This window comes from Ziziphus jujuba, chromosome 2, assembly GCF_031755915.1.
Source record: "Ziziphus jujuba cultivar Dongzao chromosome 2, ASM3175591v1".
NCBI lineage: Eukaryota > Viridiplantae > Streptophyta > Magnoliopsida > Rosales > Rhamnaceae > Ziziphus > Ziziphus jujuba.
Window position 1 is genome coordinate 3,373,427 of NC_083380.1, and position 23,759 is coordinate 3,397,185.

Below are 23,759 nucleotides of genomic sequence, written 5' to 3' on the forward strand. Positions count from 1 at the left end.
ATATAATTCTTCTAATTTTTTCCAAAGAGCAAAGGTAGTAACTGAATCATTTACCTTTCTCAGAACACTATCTCTGCAAGATGGAGGATTATGGTGCTATAAGCTATCTCATCCATATCCTTCTTCTGTGATTCGGTCAGTTCTGGAGGGAAGGAATTGTCTAGTGCTTTTGCCACTCTCTGCTGGACTAGAATAGCCTTCATCTTTTGCCTCCAGAGAAGAAAATCCCCTTTGCCATTGAATACTTCAAGTTCAACTTTTGAACCCATAAGTTGCTTCTTAGGAATTTTATCAAACACGTTGCAGGCAGGAATTAATTTCTCTCATCCTTGAATGTATTGAAAATGCTCTGATACCACTGTTACAATTTCAGCAACACAAACATTCAAGAAATTAAATAATAAACTAGATCAAAACACCACAGAATTTACGAGGTTCGATTCAAGATTGAATCTACGTCCTCGGAGCTCCACAAGGAGTTCAAATGCACTATAACTGAATGTGTTTTACAGCTTATCTAGTTCTCTTTCTTTGTTTTAGAAGCTCCACCTAAAACCCATATACCAGACCCAAAATCCCCTTTTACAACCTTTCTCACCTCACAACTCTCACCCAAGAGAATACTAAAGAGAAAAACTTAAAGGGAAAGAGAAAGAGAACAAAATATATTAACATCAAAGAAAACGGTTGCTGCAGAATTGTTGCTGCTGCAGAACTGTTGCTGCTGTAAAACTATTGCTGCATATCTCTATTGCTGTTAGGACTCTTGGAAAGCCTTTACGTGACTGCCAGCTTCTCTTTAAACCACCAAGCCAAAACTCACAGTTTTGTTTAATGATATAAGGTTGAAACGACGTAGTTTTGATGACAGCAACTATGCAGAAAAATAACTCCAGCTTTGACTTCTTTGAATCACATAACCAACAAGTATCATTCTCTTTCCCTAATCATATTAGTTATCATTTTGGACTATTTATATATGTATGTTTTATTTATTCAAAAGTAGGTCTATTTGAAGATATAGTCCGTGTTCAAATATAACCTGTCTATGTACATCATGTATTAGAGGAGGTGGAGAAAATTTTTGAGCAAGGGCAGAGAAACTGCATATAAATTGACATTCTTCACAAGACTTCACTAATTATAGGTGTCTTCAATTATGTGAATTCCAATAGCCTTCTCATATGTGCATAAAAATTGAATGCAATAGGAGATTGTGGGGTTCAATCATAAGGTCATACTGCCATGACCCTACAAGTTATCCTCATCGTTCTTCAATTTTATATTTTTGCTACTTATGTTTGGATTTTTTTCTTAGAACTTATATATTTGCATGATAGACTTGCTTATTACCTGCACACGTACATGTTTGTGCATGATAATCTTTTTTTATTATTTCTGCAGTTATTACAGTTGGTCTTTGGCTTCCCTTTTCTTTTTTATTTCTGCAGTTATTAAAGTGTGGTCATTCTTGTTTTGTTTTATTTTATTTTATTTTATTTCTACAGTTATTACAGTTGGTCTTCGGCTTCCCTTTCTACACAACAGAAGACATTTCATGGATGTTTAAATAAGAAAATGTGAGGCGTTATGATTGTTGTAAAGCAAGGTTGAGTCCTGCTATGATAACTCTTCTTAATAAAAAAAGATGATGAAGTTTTTGGTGTTTGGGTGAAGAGAATCGCACGGGATTGCCCAAGGTTCTCTTCCCTCTTGTGTGGGTTTGTGGTCGTCTGCGTCTCTCTTCTTGTCTCTCATTTGCTTCCTTTCCTTTTCAATTTTTCTCTCTCCAATTTCTCTCTGTTTCTATCTCTGCATTTTCTTTTTCCTGCTTTTCCCTCTCCTCTTTCTCTATGCTTTCTCTCGGCCTTCTTTCTCTATTTGGTTTTTTTTCTTTATTTTCTGTTTTTTGATATCTCTTTAAATTTTCTAACTACTTTTTCTTTATAATACTTCTTTTCCATTTTTTCCTCTCTATTTTCTTTCTCGACACCCTCTATTTTCTCCTCTGGTTTTCTACTCTGTTTCTTTTTTAACCTTCTCTTACTGCTGTTTTTTTCTCTCCACTTTTCTTTCTATTTTCTTTTACTAATTTCTGTGTGCTCTTCATCTCTATTTTGCTTTCAAAGTTATGTTATTGCCATAGGGTAAACTACTTATTCCACATGCTATCAATGCTTACTTTTGATATGTCCTTAAAAAATTAAATATTAAAAAAAAAAAAAAGCTTTACTTTTATTAGAACTGTACTATTTACCAAAAAAAACATAAAATAAAATAAAATGAAACATATTGAAAAAACTAACCACTAAACAAATAAGAAACTAGTAAGATTAAATGTATATATATATATATAAAAAAAAGAAAAATCAAGTAAAGAAAAAAAAAAAAAACTAAGATAGGCATATAGGAGAAAAAAAAAAAACTAAATAAGAAATTAGAAAGACACGTTAAGAGAATGTATAGAAACTAATAAACCTACCTAAGGTAAGAAATTAACAAAATTTTGATATTGTTTGTAAATTAATATTGCCAAATTTTAATGTATATTGTTATTTTTTTAAAGAAAAACTTTTAATATATTCTTTATCTTAGTATATTTTAAAATTTTATTATAATTAAAAAACTTAAAAAGAAAAAAGAACTTCAGGTAAATTCTTTCACTACATGTAATAATTATTTAGAAAATAGTATTAAATGTAAATAGATATTCATGTCGTCTTATAAACTTAAATGTAAATAGAAATTAAAATTTACCTTAAAAAACAGTTATTAGATAAAAGACTTACTACATTGCTTGTAAAAATTATCAACATAATAGTAATAATGTATTAGAAAAGAAAATTTATTTTTAAAAAAATTATCCAAACGAAAACATTAAACTAAAATTAATTAATACATAAATAAATATAGTAATGGATGAAAGACTTACTATAACTAATTACTATAAATATAAATAGGGAAGTAAAATTTACCTTGAAAAACAGTTGTTTTGATAAAAGACTTAAAAAGTTTAGCATAAAAAAAATATAGAAAAGAAAATTTAGGAACATATTAGAAAAAAAAATTAGCTTACAAAAAATTATGCAAACGAATTCATACTCCTAATGGATGAAATACTTAAAAGTAATTTATATAATTAAGGACATAAAATAGGATCTTACAATAAGGCATTGATAGCTTGTGGAATAAATGGTTTACTTTTGTGGCAATAACCAAATGGAGAAAGCAGCTAGAATAAAGAGTTAGAGTAATTAGAAAGAGAAGGTAGTATAAAAAGTGTAGGGTAAGAAAGTAGAGATAGAAAGTTTAAAAAATACCATTGAGATTAGAGATTCATGGAGAAAGTTGTGAAAAGTGAGAGATAGTTTTTGGAAGAAGAAAGTGGCGACAAGGTGTAAGATAAGTTGAAAGAAATGTAAATAAGAGATAAATTAAAAGAGAGATTGGAGATAAAATGTAGACAGGGAAAATGTTGTGGGAAAAAAGGTAAAGAGAGGGTGGAGTGGATAAAAGTAGGCAAAAAGAAACAATCCTGAAAGTATAGAAATGGGGGTAGAAAATAGAGAGAAAAATGGAAACAGGAAGTAAGTAGATAGATGGAGGTGGAAGAGAGAAGGTGAAGAAAGAGACAAAATCAGGGGGGGAGTTTTTGCCTTTTTTTATATTTATTTTATTTTATTTTATTTTAAGTATATGTACTTTGTTTTATTCATTTGTAATAAATTCAATTTCAATAATTACATTTTATTTTTGTCTTTCACAATATTAGATACATTTCCTCACTATTATTACATAATCAAGTTAGCATTCAATTTTCAAAATCTATTTAATAGACCACGATCTAATGGCTATCATATACATTTTTTTTTTTATATATATAAATTAATGGCTATCACATACTTGGAAACAAATTGATTAAGTTGGATTATAAACACCCACTAAATTTATCAATAAGAAATGCATTGTCAAAAAGCCTAGTTTGAGGGAGGGAAAATGCCTATGAGAATGGCATCTAGGGGAAGACCGTTAAATATGTAAGTCACAAACCATTTATTGAATTAAAATATATAATGCATTCACGTGAAAAAGACGGTTTTACTTTCATACACAAGAGGGCTATTGGAAATTATTAGAAAGAAGAGCATAGGGAAAGATCAGAACAATGAGCTCATTTAGTGACTTTCGGGGCAGAATTGCATATAATAATGTAGATATATAAGTTTATACTTGGAGAATAGATGGAATTTATATGTCGTTTGTGAACCATATATATGCTGATATTCAAAATTACCGTCAAATTTTCATTCTAAATCCCAATATTCGTGTAAGCATTTATTATCTGGCTAATAAATAAACTCTCTTGTCATAAACTATTATCCCAATATTCGTTGGCGTTAGCTAATTGGGTGACAAATTGTACTGCTACTATCTGAAGGAAAAAAAAAAAAGGCAATACTTTTTTCGACAAAGTTGTATTTAAAATGTAAATGGTAGCTTATACTCATTAAGCTTCTTTTAAAAAATAGAAAATTTAATCCAGTATTCATTCCCCTGTTTCAAATCTCAAAAAAGGTCTTCCTGTTATATTTATTAAACTTTACCATTTAAAACCTTGTATCCAACTGTTTATTGTGTCAAAATATTTATATGTACTTTTATTTTTCCTTTGCTGAACGTAAAAAAATACACATGATGCGAAGCTATTTTGTAAGATTCTTTATTTGAAGATGATTACAACAGAAGGAAATAAATAAATGAAAAAAAAAAGCAAAAACAAAAAAGAAAGCCCATCAACAAGTAAAGGTGAAGAGATTTGATACTGGTGTTGACTTTCAACAGGTAAGAGATGGAATGTGTGAAGTCCCACATCGATTGGAAAGGGGAACGAAGCATGCCTTATAAGAGAGTGTGGATACCTTTTCCTTAAGACGTATTTTGACAAAACCATACGAGCTGAACTCAAAGCGAATAATATCTCATGCAGATGGTCTGGGCTGTTACAGAATGAGTCTAGACAAGCTACGTAAAAAAAAGAATACTGCAACTCAATTAACCATGGAAGCTTGTTAACAATCCCAATCAACTCTAAACCCTCCACCATTGATCGATCAACTCCATTCATAACAAGTTACCTTAAAGAGACAAGACCAAAATCCATTTCACGTCATCAACAACCAAACTCCTATCAATATTCAGATCGAGATACTTCAAATTTGATATTTTTCCTAAACTTGGAGTTCCGAAACTTGGAGGAATCACACCAATGAATACAACATTTGAGATGTTTAGATATTGCAGATTCTCCAAATATTCAAAGAAATCAGGAATTGGGATGCTGGGGAATGTGTTCAAGCTCAAGTCCAAATGTTTCAATGATTTGAGCTTTGTTAATGAAGGCCTGATTTGGGCACTGAGATTAAAGAATCCATACTTGCTACAAGAATCATGAGATTGCAGATGTGGGTCATGGAGATCAACTGCAATAACAACTCCTGTATTGCTATCACGACTTATTCCCCACCATTGACAATAGTGGCTTCCTTTCCAAGAAAAAAGCCTATTTTCAGGATCATGAAGACCATTCTTGAAGTTTATAAGAGCCTCTCTATTTGAGTCCAAGCAATTCATCAACTGTGCATAAGTTTTAGAAAGAAAATGTCTTGTTACTGTAAAGCAGAAAATCAATAACCTCATAATCCTTTCCATCAAAGGTCCAACCTTTTCTGCCAGAAAGTATTGATGAAATTTCAATATAAACTGGCTTTTGGTAAAGAGGAAGAAGAAACTTTTATTTCATATTATAAGATCATATAAAGAGTTACTAAAAATAAAAGCTGGGAAAAAGATAAAGAACACCTATTAACCAACAAAAAGATTGAGAACTATAAAAGATGAAATCAATGGGGAAGTGAGGACTTATTTGTGGCTTTTCAAGTAAGCGACTCCTTTTTGTAAGTCAGTGAAGGAAGCTACAGAGAAAGTCATGATTATGTAGTTGCTGAAAATCTATGTACTATAACATTAATTATCTGAATTTTTTATTTTTGTTGAACCACATGAGCTTTGATCGTCATATTAGTCTTTGCATAGTAATATTATCCATTGTACTAAAGAAATTGGGTTTTACTGTATGTGAGATGTGTTACTCATAAAATTAATAGAAAAGAAGACATAGAACTTCAGAAAAGATAACATAATAAGTTTGCTGTGTACATATGATATCTAAAATTATGTACTTTCTAAAATGTAGCAGTATGCTAGCTCATAACCGATTCCAAGTGAGTTTTGACCGTTAATAAAGTTTTTGAGCAACTAAAAAGATGGTCTAAATAGAGACTTAACTCAAGCTTTATGAGTTTAAAAGGTGATTTATCCAAAGTTTTACACTAATTAAAAAATCCTAATGAAAAGCTTCTTAGGCATAATACAATTATTATGGTTTCCATTTGAAATGCTAGGCATAACACAACTACCCGGGTTGGATTCAGTAATTGTAATAGAACCTTGCTTAACTTGTTTTCTTCAATTCTTTCCTTGCCCTGTGTTTAATGGAAAACAAGCGGCAATTTTTCACAGTTTTAATTGCTTTAGTGTAGGACACTCTGTGCTGGCCTTTCTTCATGTTTTAATTGCTTTAGTGTAGGAGACTTTGTGCTGGCCCAACCAGATGATGATCTCTTGGCCGAGAAAAGGAAAACCTAAAAAAACATTTCTAATTGCTTGCCATCACTATTTGAATGTCGGGACCCATCCAAGATCCCTCATCGGAATCCTGGACAAGCCTTGATCCCAGGGAAACACCACTGAACCTTCCAATGGAAAATCCGACAGTATTTCCCCAAAGAGAATGACTTACCACAAAATTTACCTGCACAAAGTTACACTCCTATATGGTACCACCTTATCCATCTCACCTTACTACTATAATTTCTACAGTGGCAACACTTCGATAACAATTTATATAAAACACATACGTATATATATGCAATAGGAATAATCAACTAAATAAACAACCAATTATACCTTTAATCATTCACGTCCGCCCACACCACCCACTGATTGCTGTACATTTCAAATATTATGTTACAAAATATACTGATGCGTAATATAAGAAGTAAAACAATCATCACATCAACAACAATAATAATAATAGCAATCGTTTTCATGATAAAAATAGTACTAATATCATCTGTCATATTTACTCGAAGGTAATCACTTGTCCAAGAACTATCACATAATCATAGCTATCCCAAGGACTATCTCACCTGCCCAAAGGCTACCACTTGTCCAAGGACTATTATACTTACCCAATGGCTATCTTTCTTGTCCGTAGGCTGTGATACTTTTCCGGATATATCATATGCTAATAATAATAATAGAAATAATAAAAATAATAAAAATAAAAATAAATAATGGGAATAATAATAAAAATAATAATAATAATCATAATGATGATGATAATATTAGTAATAATGAAAATAATTGTAAACATAATTCTGATAAATAATAATTGTAATATTAATAATGAGAATAATATTAATAATAGTAATGACAATAAAAGGAATTAAGTATAATGCTAAAAAATCAGGTTATGAATAGATAGAATAATATGAGATCAAATAATAATTTAAAATTCAAAAAAATATTATCAAATATACACTCGTATCAGGGGTACAAACAATAGCCTCCAACATGTTGAGCAATCCATGATTCCAGCTGTCGCCAGTACACTGCTACCAATACAGTCCAAGATGGTTGCCTAGATTGGCTGTCCAGTCCCTTGGACTCGTAGGCAACATAGTGATGAGGCTAGCTCTTCTTGTGGTGTCCCACCGCATTGTTGCTTACCGTCATCCCGGCCATGGACGGGGACGGCTATGGCCAATATCAAACTTGCCTGCCCTCGGTCCGATGGCAACTCACGGGAGACATTATAATCTACGCGCTAATTACATCCACATCCACCTGTGCGCTAATCACATCCATAACTATAGAACACCGGTACGTGTATGATGCATCTAAAAACTATAAATTTTTTATAGTATTATTAAAATAATAAGTTTCGATAAAATAAGATAAAATCAAATTTATGAATAATAATTTAATTAATTAATTAATTAATTTATAAATATATTTTTTGGAAATACTAAATTTTAAATAAATATTTTTCTTCAAATCCATGAAATCAACTTTTACCAAAACAATATAAAAATTCTTACATAATTTAAATCACATAATATATTTTTGTTATCACGGTAGTTTAACACAATTAATTCCTTAACTTTTAGATCAATTCACAACAAATATCATTTAATCCACATATAATTTCACAACTTCACATATAAATAAGTATAAAAAAATATATTCTAACAGATACCACAATCTCACAATAAAATTAATAATAATTTAATAGCGGCTTAAAACTACAACTTCCTAAACTTTCGAAAATATTATTTCAAATCCATACTTATTCAATTCAACATGCATCTGGCATTTTTACAATAAATCATTATTTATATGCTACACATATACATTTTTTCAGACTGCCACATTAAAATAATATTTTATGTTAAAATGGCATCTTTCAAAATGCTCCATCATAATTCACAAATGAGGTACCTATAAGAAGCTAAAGAGACAAGAAATATGTTATCGAATTCCATTGGACTCAAATCGACTGGCGATTACCGAAAAATGGACGGAAAGATTCGATCAAATTTTAACTTCTCATATCTCTCAAACAATAAGGAATTGAGCTAAATGGATCTCAAAATTGAGCTCAGAAGGTTCGAAAATAGTACAAAGGAGTATCAATTTTGTAACACCCCGTCCCAAAGTACAACGGAAATTTTCCAACTTTGACCAAGGTTGTCCGTTGACCGTTGACTTTGACCGTTGACCGTTGACTGAGGTACCGTTACGAAGTACACGTTGGCACGAGTTCATAGACTAGTAGCACATTGAAAACGGAGCTACGGTTTGAAAGATATGAGCAAAACAAGTTGAGGTCCAAACTGTCCAAGGGATGCCAGAGTTGACTTTTTATTCATGCAAAGTTGAGCTTTGAATCATGCATGGTTGTGAAGTACTCATCGATATGAGTCCTTAGACTAGCGGCACGTCCGATTTGGACATGTGGTTTGAAAGTTATGGACCTATAGAGTTTTTTAAATACTGTATTATTTTAATATTATTTTTAAACGTGTAACAATGTGCCACGTGTGACTTAATAAATATGACCATGTGTCACCATGTTGAGATGCCACATGTCAACCATGCTTAATACTATATTATTTTATTATTGTTGTTTTATATAATAATATTATTTTTAATATTATTTAATTATTTTAGTTTTATTTCTTTTTCTTTCTTTTTCTTTTCTTTTTTCTTTTTTTTCTTTTTCCCCACGTGGGAAAAACACCCGAGCCTCTTCTTCTTCTTGTTCCTCCTTCTTCTTCCTTCTTCCTTCTTCCTTCATTTTTCTCCCTCCCGCCGATACATCTCTCTCTCCCGTGTTCATCTTTCTCCGGCCACCACAAGCCACACGCGCTGGCCACCATCCAAGACCACACGCCGGCGAGCTCACCAGCCAAATTTTGCCACCGGCCGGCCGGCGGCGGCGAGTTTAAATTTTCCAGCGATTCCGCCATTTCCGGCCAGCCCAGTCCAAATTGCCACCCCTTTTCCCCTATTTTGGGTCCTCTGAGTTCAATTATGGTCTCCAATCATTTAAATTCAAAGTGGTTCATGAGATACGAGGAGATCAAGACCGGCCGAAGCTTTCCGGCCAAATTCCAGCCACCGCCGGTCGAATTGAGCTCAATGGAGGTCAGTAATGTGATCCTCATCTCACAAGCTTTCCATAGACATATAATTTGTCAATTTTGGTTAACGTTTGTGTTAGACCCCCCGGATACCCGGTATTATTTGCCCGAATAAAATATTAATTTATTTGACTGTGTGTGAATTGTGTTCTAGGAGCACGGGTGAGTCGTGGAATTGATCCCATGGAGGATCTTAGGTTAATTGCGTGCTCCAAGTGAGTGACCCACCTTTAAAAATATTTTGGGGTGATTAATTATATTTATGTGGTGTTAAATTGATATTTGGAAATTATGCTCATGTGGTGGAATTTAAATATAATCGGGGAAAATATTATTTTATATATATATATATATTTACCCATTGATGCTAAACGGAATTTTGAGTCATTATGAAATTCCTGATTATTATTTTAATACGATTTAATTGTATTTATTATACATGAGCAAAGTATTTTCATTAATTAATTGTATTTGGGTTTCTAATATTATTTTTGGGCATAATTGGTTTAATTGGTGGTTTAAATTTTATAATTATGCCCGTAGAATATTATTTGTTGAACCTCGTGTTATGAGAAAAAATTGTTTTTATATTGTTATTGATAGTTTCGTACTGGGTATGTTAAAGGAAAATATGTGGGATGGTAAATTTGAAAACTGGTATATTTTCCACGGTGATTTTTGGAAAATCGGTATGGTAATAATTAATTTAATAATTATTTTAAACGCACTCATACAATATTGGTGTTCCGGTGTATATGTGGTTAGCGCGCAAGTATTATGTCTCCCGTGAGTTGCCATTGGACCGAGGGCAGGCAAGTCTTATATATTGCGCATCAGCCGCCCCCCTCCTTGGCCGGGATGACGGTTTCAGCAGCGGTACTATCGGGACGCCGAAGTGCCGTATGCAAGTTTCTCTCTTTAATCTCCCGCCAGTCGGTGCTCGGGACGCTGGGTATCGGAGGGCATCACTGGTATATGGTGTGGTGCGTCAAGTATAAATTTTCAGATAAAGAAATTTCAAACCCCAAAGTGTTCAAAAATTATCTATTATATTTTATAACATTTTATTTATATTTGGGGTATTTATCTATTGTTTATTAAATTGATTGATCCCTTGGTTTTCGGGAAGTACGAATATCAGGTTTTGTGAAAATGTTTTAAAAGGGGAAATTTCCAACGGAGTGAATAGTGAGAGTTTTGAGTGAAATTATTACTTTCAATTGTTTATTATTATTTATTTATTTAATTATGGTATTAATTAAATTCCTTTATTTTCTATATTATTAATGTTAAAAGTGTTCAGTAGATAGGGTCACTCACTGAGATGATTAGCATCTCACGTTTTTAAATTCTGTTCTCCTAGGTCCAGGTTGGGAGACGTTGATCGTCCGGAGCGAGCCCAACGTCTCAGTTCATCGCTGAAAGTCCAAGAAGTATTTTCTCTCTTTTTCCTCTTCATCTTGTATTACTTCTTTATCTGTCATCATATAAATTCCACATTTATTGTATAATGCTCTGTACACTGTATTGGACATGTAATTATCATAGATGCACTGGATTATTGTTACTCTTTGAAGTGCTGTAAATTTGTGCAATCAATTTGTAGTATTGTGGGAGGAATAAGGGGATGTTTTTAGAAGTGTGTTTCAGTGCAGGAAAGTTTTGGTATGTCCTACCCTTAGGGGAGGTGCTGTCAGATTTTCCGTTGGAAGGTTCGGTGGTATTTCCCTGGGATCAGGGCTTGTCTAGGGTTCCGGGGAGGAATTCTGGATGGGTCCTGACAAATTTGGCCAGGTGATGGCTGGATCACCAGAAAACCAACTTGCCATTGCCGACGATGAAGGGCCAATCCCCATGCATCCGGCAACGTTCGGCCTTGTCCTTCCGGTTACTGGCCGGGTTTTCCACCGGCTTGACATTTCTCGATCAACAACGGCCAGCTTGAGAAAATTCCCGATGTATTTCGAGATGGGATGTTACATTGAAACTACTAAAATTGTAACTAATATTTGAACTTCCTTTTTGTTCTTCGCTCTAGATTTTTTTACAGTTTCATACAAAAATATTAAGTCAAAAGAACAAGACAAAGAAAAAACAAGATGCAGAAAAGTAAAAAACTCATTCATACGGATTAAAGGCATCCATGCATTTCCATCTTATTCATTCATTTTTAGATTCCTTTACAAAGCAATTTCAACAAGTAGTAAATATAGCTAAAATATCAATAAAAAAATCACAATCTTGACAAGTAAAACGACAAAAAAAGGAAGAAAAAAACTATATTCACTGTTGTTTCCCTTTATTCCTCTTTTGCATGGTTCTATGTTTCAATCATAAATATAGTATTCTTTTTAGAATTTTATCCACAACACCCAAATAGCTCCAGGATTTCCTCATAGCCAATATCAGAAAAGGAACCAGAATTCCTACTGTAAATCCCAATCCAATGCTCAAATAAAAGCACTTATCAACAAACTATCACCACCATTATTATCCTTGGGAGTAGTCCAACCCTTATCTGAATCTTCTTCATCATCTCCTGGACATTTTACAGCAAGTGGAGTCTCACAAAAGCCAAGGTTTCTAGTAAAAGAGGGTGAATCAAAAGTTGATAGATGATCCAAATAAGGAATCCTTCCATATAAGTTATTGTTTGACAAATTCATATACCCCGAAAATGAAAGCAATCCCAAACTTTAAGGAATAGTACATGAAAACTCATTGCTTGAGAGATCAAACGACAACAATTGCTTCAACTCTGAAATGCTCTTAGGAATGTGTCCACTTATATGGTTTCTAGACAAGTTCAAGACCACCAAACCCAACAATTTTGTTATCTTAATAGGAAGATCGCCACTCAAATTATTTCCTGAGAGGTCTAGTGTAACACCCCGTCCCAAAGTACAACGGAAATTTTCCAACTTTGACCGTTGACCGTTGACTTTGACCGTTGATCGTTGACCAAAAGGGGTCAAAAGTTGACTTATTGTTCCGGTTGGAATTCTAGGTTGACTGAGGCACCGTAACGAAGTACACGTTGGCACGAGTTCGTAGACTAGTAGCACGTTTAAAACGGAGCTACGGTTTGAAAGTTATGAGCAAAACAAGTTGAGGTCCAAACTGTCCAAGGGGTGCTGGAGTTGACTTTTTATTCATACAAAGTTGAGCTTTGACTCATGCATGGTTGTGAAGTACTAGCCGATACGAGTCCGTAGACTAGCGGCATGTCCGATTTGGACATGTGGTTTGAAAGTTGTGGACCTGTAGAGTTTTTCAAATATTGTATTATTTTAATATTATTTTTAAACGTGTAACGATGTGCCACGTGTGACTTATTAAATGTGACCATGTGTCACCATGTTGAGATGCCACATGTCAACCATGCTTAATACCATATTATTTTATTATTGTTATTTGTTATAATAATATTATTTTTAATATTATTTAATTAAATTATTTTATTTTCTTTTATTTCTTTTTCTTTTTTTTTCTTTTTTTCTTTTTTTTTCCCTTTCTTCTTTTCCCCCACGTGGGAAAAAAGGCCACGGGGCCTGTTCTTCTTCTTCCTTCTTCTTCTTCTTCTCTTTTCTTTTCTTCTCTCCCTCGGGTCCACCGACCTTCACCAATTCTGGCCACCCATTGCCCACACGCACCGGCCACCGTCCAAGACCACACGCCGGCGAGCTCACCAGCCAAATTTGGCGGCGGCCGGCCGGCGACGCGCCCAGATCGGGCCGGTGAAGTCGGCGGCGGCGGGTTGAAATTTTCCAGCGATTCCGCCGTTTCCGGCCAGCCCAGTCCAAATTGCCACCCCTTTCCCCCTATTTTGGGTCCTCTGAGTTCAAATATGGCCTCCAATTTTCAAAATTCGAAGCGGTTTTGTCAAGACCCGTCCAAAATTCCTCACCGGAACCCTAGACAAGCCCTGATCCTAGGGAAACCCTACCGGACCCTCCTATGGAAAATCCGGCAGAACCTCCCCTAAGGGATGGACTTACCACAAATTCCTGCACTGAAAACACACTTCTATAACGTTCCCCTTATTCCTCCCACAATACTACAAGTTGATTCCACAAATTTCAGCACTCCAAAAATAAATAACAGTAATCCAGTGCATGATAAATACATAAGTGTCCCATACAGTATACAGAGCTTCATGAAGTACTACTAAGTATAGAATACAACAAGAGTGAAAGAAATATTACAACTGCAATAAAAGAAGAATAGGGTACTTCACGAACTAAGACAGCGATGAAGATCAAGTCCGCTCCGGATGAACACCGACAACCTGGTACCTAGAGGAACGGAATTTGAAAATATGAGATGCTAATCATCTCAGTGAGTGACCCTATTTACTATACAATATAATACCACGGCAATAAAGTAGATAAATAATATACTTGGAAATAATAATTTCTCTCAAAACCCTTACAATTCTCTCCGTTGGAAAAGTTTCCCTTTTAAAACCTTTTTACAAAACCCTTTGTTTGAATTCCCCGAAAACCAAGACATCAAATAAATACCAGAAATGGTAATAATTATATTTTTAATTCCAATACAGTTTCAAAATATTTATTTTAAAATCCCAATTCTGAAATCACTTGATGCACCCACTATATACCTGTGGCGCCAACAGTACCCAGCGTCCCAAGGTACCGCCAGACAGGAGGTTATAGAAAGAAACCGGCATACGGTCGCGTGGCATCCCACTGTGCCGCTGCTAACTGGTGTCCCGGCCATGGAGGGGCGGCCTACCCTTATCCGATGGCAACCACAGGACAACCTCATAAAATCACCTGCGCGCTACTCACACCCACCTGCGCGCTAATCACATCCGTGTGCACACTAACCATATCACATATAAACAGAACACCAGTACGTGCATGGTGCATCTAAAAATCATAAAATCCACATATTTAATTTATATATCAAAATCTCAAATCTTCCATAAACATAGCGGGTTTATTCCATCCAATTAAATCCGGAAATTCTCCACAATTTCTTTATAATCAGCATCATAAATCCCATGATTTTCAAATCCACCAACTCCCAAATCCACCAATTTAAGTATTCACATTTTCCCAATAGCATAAATAATTCTTGAAATATAATAATTAAATCACATAATATGCCATGGGCATACTTTATAAAAATTGAAGTCACCAACATAAACAAATATTTTCCTTGAAATATTTGAAAATCAAATCATGCCCAATTTAATGTTAAAACCACAAGAATTTCACAATCCTCAATACCATAAAATAATTTTCACATTTGCATAAATTTATATAATGCATATTTTCTTTAATCAAAATAAATTCACCAATAATTCCACAATAAATCAATTAAATATTTGGCACATAGAATTTAAATTCCAAATATTCAAATCACACATAATAATCACAAATTTAATTCCCGAAATTAATTTGAAGGTGGGTCACTCACCTTAAGCACGTATCTCAATCAAGATCCTCCGTAGGATCGACTCCGCTACTCGCACGTGCACCTAAAACATCCACAATACACCAAACCACAAATATTAATATTTTAATCGGGTAACTCCCAAATGGGTACTCGGGGAGCGAACACCAAACGACATCTAAAATTTACCAGTTATATACCGAATCGAAGCTCGAGTGATGAGGATCAGGGATTCGGTCTTAATTTCCGGTGATCGGACCCGAGGTGGTCGGAATCTCGCCGGAAAGCTTTCGGGTTTTGACTCCGTAATTCTCCCAAACCATCGCGAATTGGCCGAAAAGGATGCCGGATTCGGGTTCAGGAGGTCGAACACAGTCGAGAGGGATCAGTGGTGCAACTGGGTACTCGCCGGAACAGTAACTTCCGGCAAGCCGCCGCGGTCACCGGCAACCGTCGCCGACGGCGGTGCGTGCGGTGGCCGTTGGCTGAGATTTTTTGCAGATTTGTAGATCGAGGGGAGAGGAATCCAATGGGACCGGCGGTAAGGCAAACGGAGGCCGGACCCTCGCCAGAAAAAGGTCCGATCCCAGCGCGTCGGAGGTCCGATGGCCGTGAAATTTGGTGGGTAGGCCGGACTTGAGGAGGTGGTGAGGGGTGGCTGGCGCGTGTGGCCGGAAAGGGGTCAAACGGCGGTGGCCGGCGGTGGAGGGAAAAATTGCCGCCTCGATCTGGGCGCGTCCGACGGCCAACGGCCGTGAAATTTTGGGGTTTTGCCTGAAATGAGGAGAGGCTTCCTGCTGGCCGGCATGTGTAACGAGAATCGGCCGGAAAATTTGAAAATTCCGGCGGCCAGTCGGTCTCTCTCTCTCTCTCTCTTTCTCTCTCTTCCCCGAGATTTTTGTCAAATAAAAGCCACTGTGTGACACTGTTCATTCCACGTGGACCAATCAGGTGATGACACGTGGCATCACTGTGCACTTAAGCCAGATATAATAAAATATTATGGTATCCGGCGAACTTCAAACGTCCATAACTTTTTAACCAAATGTCCGATTTAAGCGTGCCGCTAGTCTATGAACTCGTATTGACGAGTACTTTACAACCATACAAGATTCAAAACAAAATTATAAAATGATAAAAAGTCAACTCCCGGCACCTTCTGGACAGTTTGCACCTCAACTTGTTTTGCCCATAACTTTCAAACCGTAGCTCCGTTTTCGACGTGCTACTAGTCTACGAACTAGGGGCATCATGCACTTCACCACGGTACCTGGTCAACTCAAAATTTCAACTGGAACAAAAAGTCAACTTTTGACCCGCTCGGTCAACGGTCAACCTCGATCAATGTGCACGGATTCCGGTGCGATTTAGGATGAGGTGTTACAAGTTTGCGAGATACGAGGAATTGAATCTTGGCCGAAACTTTCCGACCAATTATATTTATGTTGTGTTAATTTGATATTTGGAATTTATGCTCATGTGGTGTATTTTAAGTATAATCGGGAAAAAATATTATTTTATGTATATATATTTACCCATTGATGCTAAATGGAATTTTTGGTTACTAAGGATTTTTCGATTATTAATTTATTGTGATTAAATGGTATTTATTACACATGAGCAAGTATTTTCAATAATTAATTATGTCTGGATTTTATATTATTTTTGGGCATAATTGGTTTGAATATTTTAAGAAAATTATTTGTTTAATTTGGTGGTTTAATTTTTATAATTATGTCCGTGGTATATTATTTGTTGAACCTCGTGTTACGAGAAAAATTATTGTTTTATCGTTATCGATATTTTCGTACTGGATATGTTAAAGGAAAATATGTGGGATGGTAAATGTGAAAATTGGTATATTTCCCACGGTGATTTTGGAAAAACGGTATGGTTATAATTAATTTAATAATTATTTTAGACGCACTCATACAGTATTGGTGTTCTGCTGTATATGTGGTTTAGCGCGCAAGTATTATGTCTCCCGTGAGTTGCCATTGGATCGTGGGCAAGTAAGTCTTATATATTGCCCATCAGCCGCCCCCCTCCTTGGCCGAGATGACGGTTTCAGTAGCGGTACTGTCGGGATGCCGAAATGCCGTTTGCAAGTTTCTCTCTTTAATCTCCCCGCCAGTCCGTGCTCGGGACGCTGGGTATCGGAGGGCATCACTGGTATATGGTGTGGTGCGTCAAGTATAATTTTTCGGATAGAAATTTCAAACCCCAAAGAGTACAAAAATTAATTATTATAATTTATTACATTTTATTTATATTTGGGGTATTTATTTATTTGTTGTTTATTAAATTATTTCATCCCTTGGTTTTCGGGAAATACGAGTATCGGGTTTTGTGAAAATGTTTTAAAAAGGGAACATTTCCAACGGAGTGAATAGTGAGGGTTTTGAGAGAAAGTATTACCTTCAAATGTTTATTATTTATTTATTTAATTGTTGGTATCAATTAAATTCCTTTCTTTGTTATATTATAAATATTAAAGGTGTTCAGTAGATAGGGTCACTCACTGAGATGATTAGCATCTCACGTTTTTAAATTCCGTTCCCCTAGGTCCAGGTTGGGAGACGTTGATCGTCCGGGGCAAGCCCAACATCTCAGTTCGTTGCCGAAAGTCCAAGAAGTATTTCTTCCCTTTTTCCTCTTCATCTTGTATTACTTCTTATCTGTCATTGTATAAATTCCACATTTATTTGTATAATGCTCTGTATACTGTATTGGACATGTAGTTGTTATTTATGCACTGAGTTGCTGTTATTCTTTGAAATACTGTAAATTTGTGGAATCAATTTGTAGTATCGTGGGAGGAATAAGGGGATGAATATAGAAGTGTGTTTTTCAGTGCAGGAAATTTGTGGTAAGTCCTACCCTTAGGGTAGGTGCTACCGGATTTTCCGTTGGAAGGTTCGGTGGTATTTCCCTAGGATCAGGGCTTGTCTAGGGTTCCAGGGAGGAATCTTGGACGGGTCCTGACATCTAGGCTGGTTAAAAAGGAGAGGGTCTTAGTGTATATTCAAAGCTATCCTTTCAAATTCACAATAAAGTTTTCTTTGTAGTAGCCCTCCCATACAAGAGATAATGGTCGAGTTGTAGCACCTCGTCCCGAAGTACACCGAAAATTTCTCAAATTTGACTGAGGTTGACCAGGTTTGACCGTCATTGACCGAGAAGGGGTCAAATGTTGACTTTTTATTTCTGGTGAAATTTCACATTGACAGAGGTCCTGTTACGAAGTACATGTTGGCACGAGTTCATAAACTAATAGCACGTCGAAAATGGAGCTACGGTTTGAAAGTTATGAGTAAAACAAGTTGAGGTCCAAATTATCCAAGGGTGCCAATTGACTTTTTATTTTTGGGGATATGAGTTTTGACTCATGTACAAATGTGAATTATTCATCTATACGAGTCCGTAGACTAGTGGTACACCTGATTTGGACATTTTGTTGAAAAAGTTATGGATCTATAAAGTTTTTCAAATATAGTATTATTTTAATATTATTTTTAAATATGTGAATAGTGTGCCACTTGTGACTTAATAAAGGGTGTCATGTGTCACAATGAGGAGATGCCACATGTCAACCATATTAAAAACTATATTATTAATATTATTATTGTTTAAAAAAAAATTTCTTTTTTCCTCACGTGGGGAAACACCCACAAAAATTTCTTTCTTTTTCTTTTTATTTTCTTTTCTTCTTCTTCTTCTTCTTCTTCTTCTTCCTTCTTCCTTCTTCCTTCCTTCTCCCTCTCGGCTTCACCCTGTTTCTTTTTTTTTTTTTTTTCGATCATATGAAGCCACATGGGCCTGATGGGGAGGAAGAGGGGGAAGACTCCGGCTAGCAGCCGGAAAATGGCGGCCAACCGTCGCCGGATGCGGCCGGATCGAGCTTCGTTGCCGGCGACGGCAAGATTGGCTCCATCGGCAATCTGGCCACCACCCGGCCAAATTGATACTCCTTTCCACCTATTTTGGACCTCCAAAGCTCGATTTTGAGGTCCATTCAGCTCAATTCCCAGCCGTTTGGGAGACACGACAAATTAAAGTTCGGCCGAAAGCTTCCGTCCACTTTCCGGCCACCTCCGGTCGAGTGGAGTCCAATGGAGATCGGTCACATATTCCTCGTACCCTTAGCTTTCCGTTGATACCTTATTTACGAATTTTGAACACCGTTTGTGTTAAACCCCCCGGTACCGGGTATTATTTACCCGAATAAAATATTAATTTATTTGACCCTGTGTAATGTTGTTGTTTTAGAAGCACGTATGAGCCGTAGAATTGATCCTATGGAGGATCTTGGTTGGATTGCATGCTCGAGATGAGTGACCCACCTTCAAATTAATTTCGGGAATAAAATTTGTGAATATTTGTATTAATTGAATATTTGAAATTGATATTTTATGTGATAAATATTTAGTAGATTTATATTTGAAAATTTGATCCTCAATTGGGTGAATCAAAATATTTATATATTAAGAAATATTTTGATCCAAAGAATTTTATAAAATTGAAATTGAAATTATTAATTATTAAATTAATTTGTTGGAATATTTCATAATTGAATATTTCGAAAATATGTTTATGTGTTCGATATTATGAGAATTTCTATCTAGAATTGTATTACCAATTTATAATGTTTTTAATAAATGTTTTGGTGCCAAAAGAATATATTTGGAAATTTAAAGAAATAGTGGTTTTGATTTATTTTAATTATTGCTATGGCTATTATTCAATTATTGTGCACAATTATATGAATTAATTATATATGGAATTTATATGGTTTTCATATTATTGATTTAAATTGATTTTTGAGAATTTGAGAAAAATATGGATTTAAATTATTATGTTTCAAAAATATTTATGCATTGAAATATTAATGGCTTGACCGTATGCCATTGAAAAATTTGTATATTCAAATTGATAGATTTGAACTTGATGGATTTATAATGATGATTTAAAAGAGAATGTGGAAAATTATGGGTTTAATTGGATGGAATAAATCCGATGATATTTATGAAATTTTGAGATTTTGAAAAATATTGATTTATGATTTACGAGTTTTTAAATGCACCATACATGTACTGGTGTTCTGTGTATATGGATGTGATTAGTGCGCAGGTGGATGTGGTGAGTGCACAGGTGGGTGTGAGTCGAGCGCAAGTGATTTATGGGGTTGTCCTATGGTTGCCATCGGATGAGGGTAAGTCGCCCCTCCATGGCCGGGATGCCTATTAGCAGCGGCACGGTGGGACGCCACACGACCGTCCTCCTATCTGGAGGTGCTTGGGACGCTGGGTACCCTTCGCGCCACTGGTATATAGTGGATGCATCAAGTGGTTTTCGGAACATGATTTTCAAAATATATATTTTGAAATTATATTTAAATTAGAATGTATTTAATGTTGTTTTTATTATTTATTTCAATTGGAGATTTTAATACAAATTTTATGGAATTTTATTATGTTTTTAATTACCTATTTATATTAATGTTTTAACAATGCATTTTATCTTGATTTTACTATTTACATTGATTTGATGATTTTAAAGAGATCATACTATGTTCTTACCATTTATTTTAAATGGAGGTTTTAATTTGGTTTAATTATTCCTTTATTTAATTGTTCAATTAATTAATTCATTCTAATTATTTTAATTATTTCCTGAATTGTCTTAATGTAAGTTTCATTAATATTTTTGTATTATTTGTTTATGACATTTATCAATTATTTAGTAATTGTTACAAAATTATTTTTATTTCTATTTATATTTTATTTTCATTATAAATTTTGGATCCTTGATTTATTATACTTTATTTGATATTTAGTTGACTAATTGTTTCCTTGGTTTTCGGGGCATAGAAATAGCGGGTTTTGTAAAACGTTTTAAAAAGGAGAACATTTCTAACAGAGTGATTTGTGGGAGTTTTGAGACAAAACATTATTTCAAATATTTATTATAATTATTTATTTGATTGTTTGGTATTGATTAATTAAGTTTCTTTTATTGTTATATTATTAATATTATAATTGTGTAATAGATTGGGTCACTCACTGAGATGATTAGCATCTCGTGTTTTTAAATTCCATTCCCCTAGACCCAGGTTGGGAGACGTTGATCATCCGAAGCGAACCTAACGTCTCAGTTCATTGCCGAAAGTCCAAGAAGCATTTCCTCCCTTTTTCCTCTCTATCTTGTATTGCTTCATCTATCATTGTATTAATTTCATATTTATTTGTATAATGCTCTGTATACGGATTGGATAGATATTTGTTTAATTGCTTACTAATTCCCTGTTATCATTTTGGAGTGTTGTAAATTTGTGAAAACAAATTGTAGTAAGGTGGAAGGATAAGGGGATGTTTCTAGAAGTGTTTTTCGTGCAGGAAAATTTTGTGGTAAGTCCAACCCTTAGGGGAGGTTCTGCCAAATTTTTCATTGGAGGGTCCAGTAGGATTTTCCTGGGATTAAAGCTTGTCTAGGGTTCCGGTGAGCAATTTTAGACGGGTCCTGACACAAGTGCCCTATAAAATAGATAATGTGGTTAATGTTTTGGACTTGTGACATAGCTTTGAAATCTCCAAAGCTAGCAAGAATACTGCAACTGATTCTCTAGGTCCAAGACTTGTAATGAGCTTAAATTTGATAGTAGTGGTGGAAGTTCTCCTAAAAATGAATTAGACCTCAAGCTAAGAATTCTTAGACTTTTGAAACCTTTCAAAAACCACGGTGGTATTCTACCCATTATCCTGTTATATCCAAGATCCAGTGTCTACAAACTAGATAAGTTTAGGTAAGATATTGGGAGATATCTAGAGAGCTTGTTGTCACTTAGGTGCAAGGTTTGAAGCTCCCTTAATTGACCCAAGGATTCAGGAATTTTACAAGATAAATTGTTCATATTGAGGTCTAATACTGTCAAGAAAGAACAATTTCCAATGCATGATGGAATATTTCCTGTTAAGTTGTTACTCAAAAGATCAATGACTAAAAGATGATGATTATTTGCTATAGAAGCTGGGATTTCTCCATTCATATAGTTGTCAGAAAGAGAGAAGACATACAAATCATAACTCATGTTCTTCGGAATAGTACCAGAAAATTTATTTTTGGATAGATCAAGAAATTTATTGTTGTCATTTGGGATAGGAATGGACCCATTGAAGAAGTTTGAGCTGAAATCAACCATTGCAAATGGAGCTAAGCTTAATGGACTCAGTAGGTGACCTTCTAATTATTATAGGAAACATTCAACAATATTAAGATGGAGGAACGTTCCTAAAACCAGTAGGGCATGGAATCGATGATGCCTGACATTTGAAAAATCTAAATTAATGACTATATCCATAAAATGATTGGAAGAGCCATAAAAAATATCAACTCAGAAAGTTGTCCTAAACTTTCTAGAAGAGTTCCATTTAGTTCGGAAAGAATTTTCAGTAAACCTAAAGAAGCTGGGATGGGACCATGAGGAGAGCTATAGAGCAAACAAAGTTCAGCAAGATTCTTGGGCTAACCTAGCCATTCTGGTAACTTACCAACCAGGTTATTGTTTGACAAATCCAAATCCTGTAGACTAGGTGGTGGCTTCTTGGAAAGACAATCTGTTCCTTCAAGGATTTCGGATAAAGTACTAGTCACGTTATTACTTGATATATCAAAATGCATCAGGTAGCAAAGTTTTCCAATAGAGTTTGGAATCTCACCCTCAACATGATTTTCAGGAAGATTTAAGCGAGTAAGTAATGTCATGTTTCCAAGGGAAGTAGGAAGTTTCCCTTGTAGATTATTGGATGCAATATCAAGGACATGTATATATCTTTTCCCATCTTCCCCTCAACAATTCATGGCAACTTCCTGTGAGGTTATGATTACCAGCAATACATAAAAACTACAAATTAGGCAACTCACTAAAACCAAAAGTCAATCAGGTATTTCTGGATTGAAGGTGTTAAAACTAAGATCTAAGGAAACAAGTGAAGAAACATCTACAAAAGCAGGAGGTGGAATGGTAACAGATAAGCTATGAAATGAGAGGCGCAGCTCAGTTAAGGATGGGAGTTTCTTTAGTATCCTAATCCAGTCTAATCCTACCATTGAAAGATTAACTCTTTCATCACAAGATGTTCTAAAGAGACAAGACTTGTCACCCACCCAAGATTATCAACATATGAACTCCAAGACTCAACATCAAGATAATGCAAGCCAAAGAGGTTCCCTAAATTTAGAAGAATTGGGTCAATAAACCAAGCATCTGGGAGATTTAAATATTGCAAATTTTTAAAAGATCCCAAAAATTTAGGAATAAAGTATAACAAAAATTGTTACTAGCAAGTCCATATGACTTGTTTAGTAGAAAATATTGAACACCAGCTTCATTCTTCCAAATTTTCTTGCAATTTATTCCGAAAAACAAGCTTACATTAATAATGACATTTCACGGAGTGATTAATATTTAGTGCAAGCTAGAAAAGTTTCTTAAATGTGGAGTAATTGCACCAC

General features: G+C 34.9%; 1 protein-coding gene across 1 annotated transcript; it reads right to left on the reverse strand.

Moving 5' to 3' along the window:
• Window positions 1-5,136: 5,136 nt before the first annotated feature.
• LOC132800552 (receptor-like protein 18) lies at window positions 5,137-23,009 on the reverse strand. Its single transcript, XM_060814495.1, has 2 exons — window positions 22,775-23,009; window positions 5,137-5,726 (listed from the first exon to the last, which is right to left on the reverse strand). Exons 1-2 carry the CDS (start codon window positions 23,007-23,009, stop codon window positions 5,137-5,139), a joined length of 825 nt encoding a protein of 274 aa, XP_060670478.1.
• Between the last annotated feature and the right edge of the window lie 750 nt (window positions 23,010-23,759).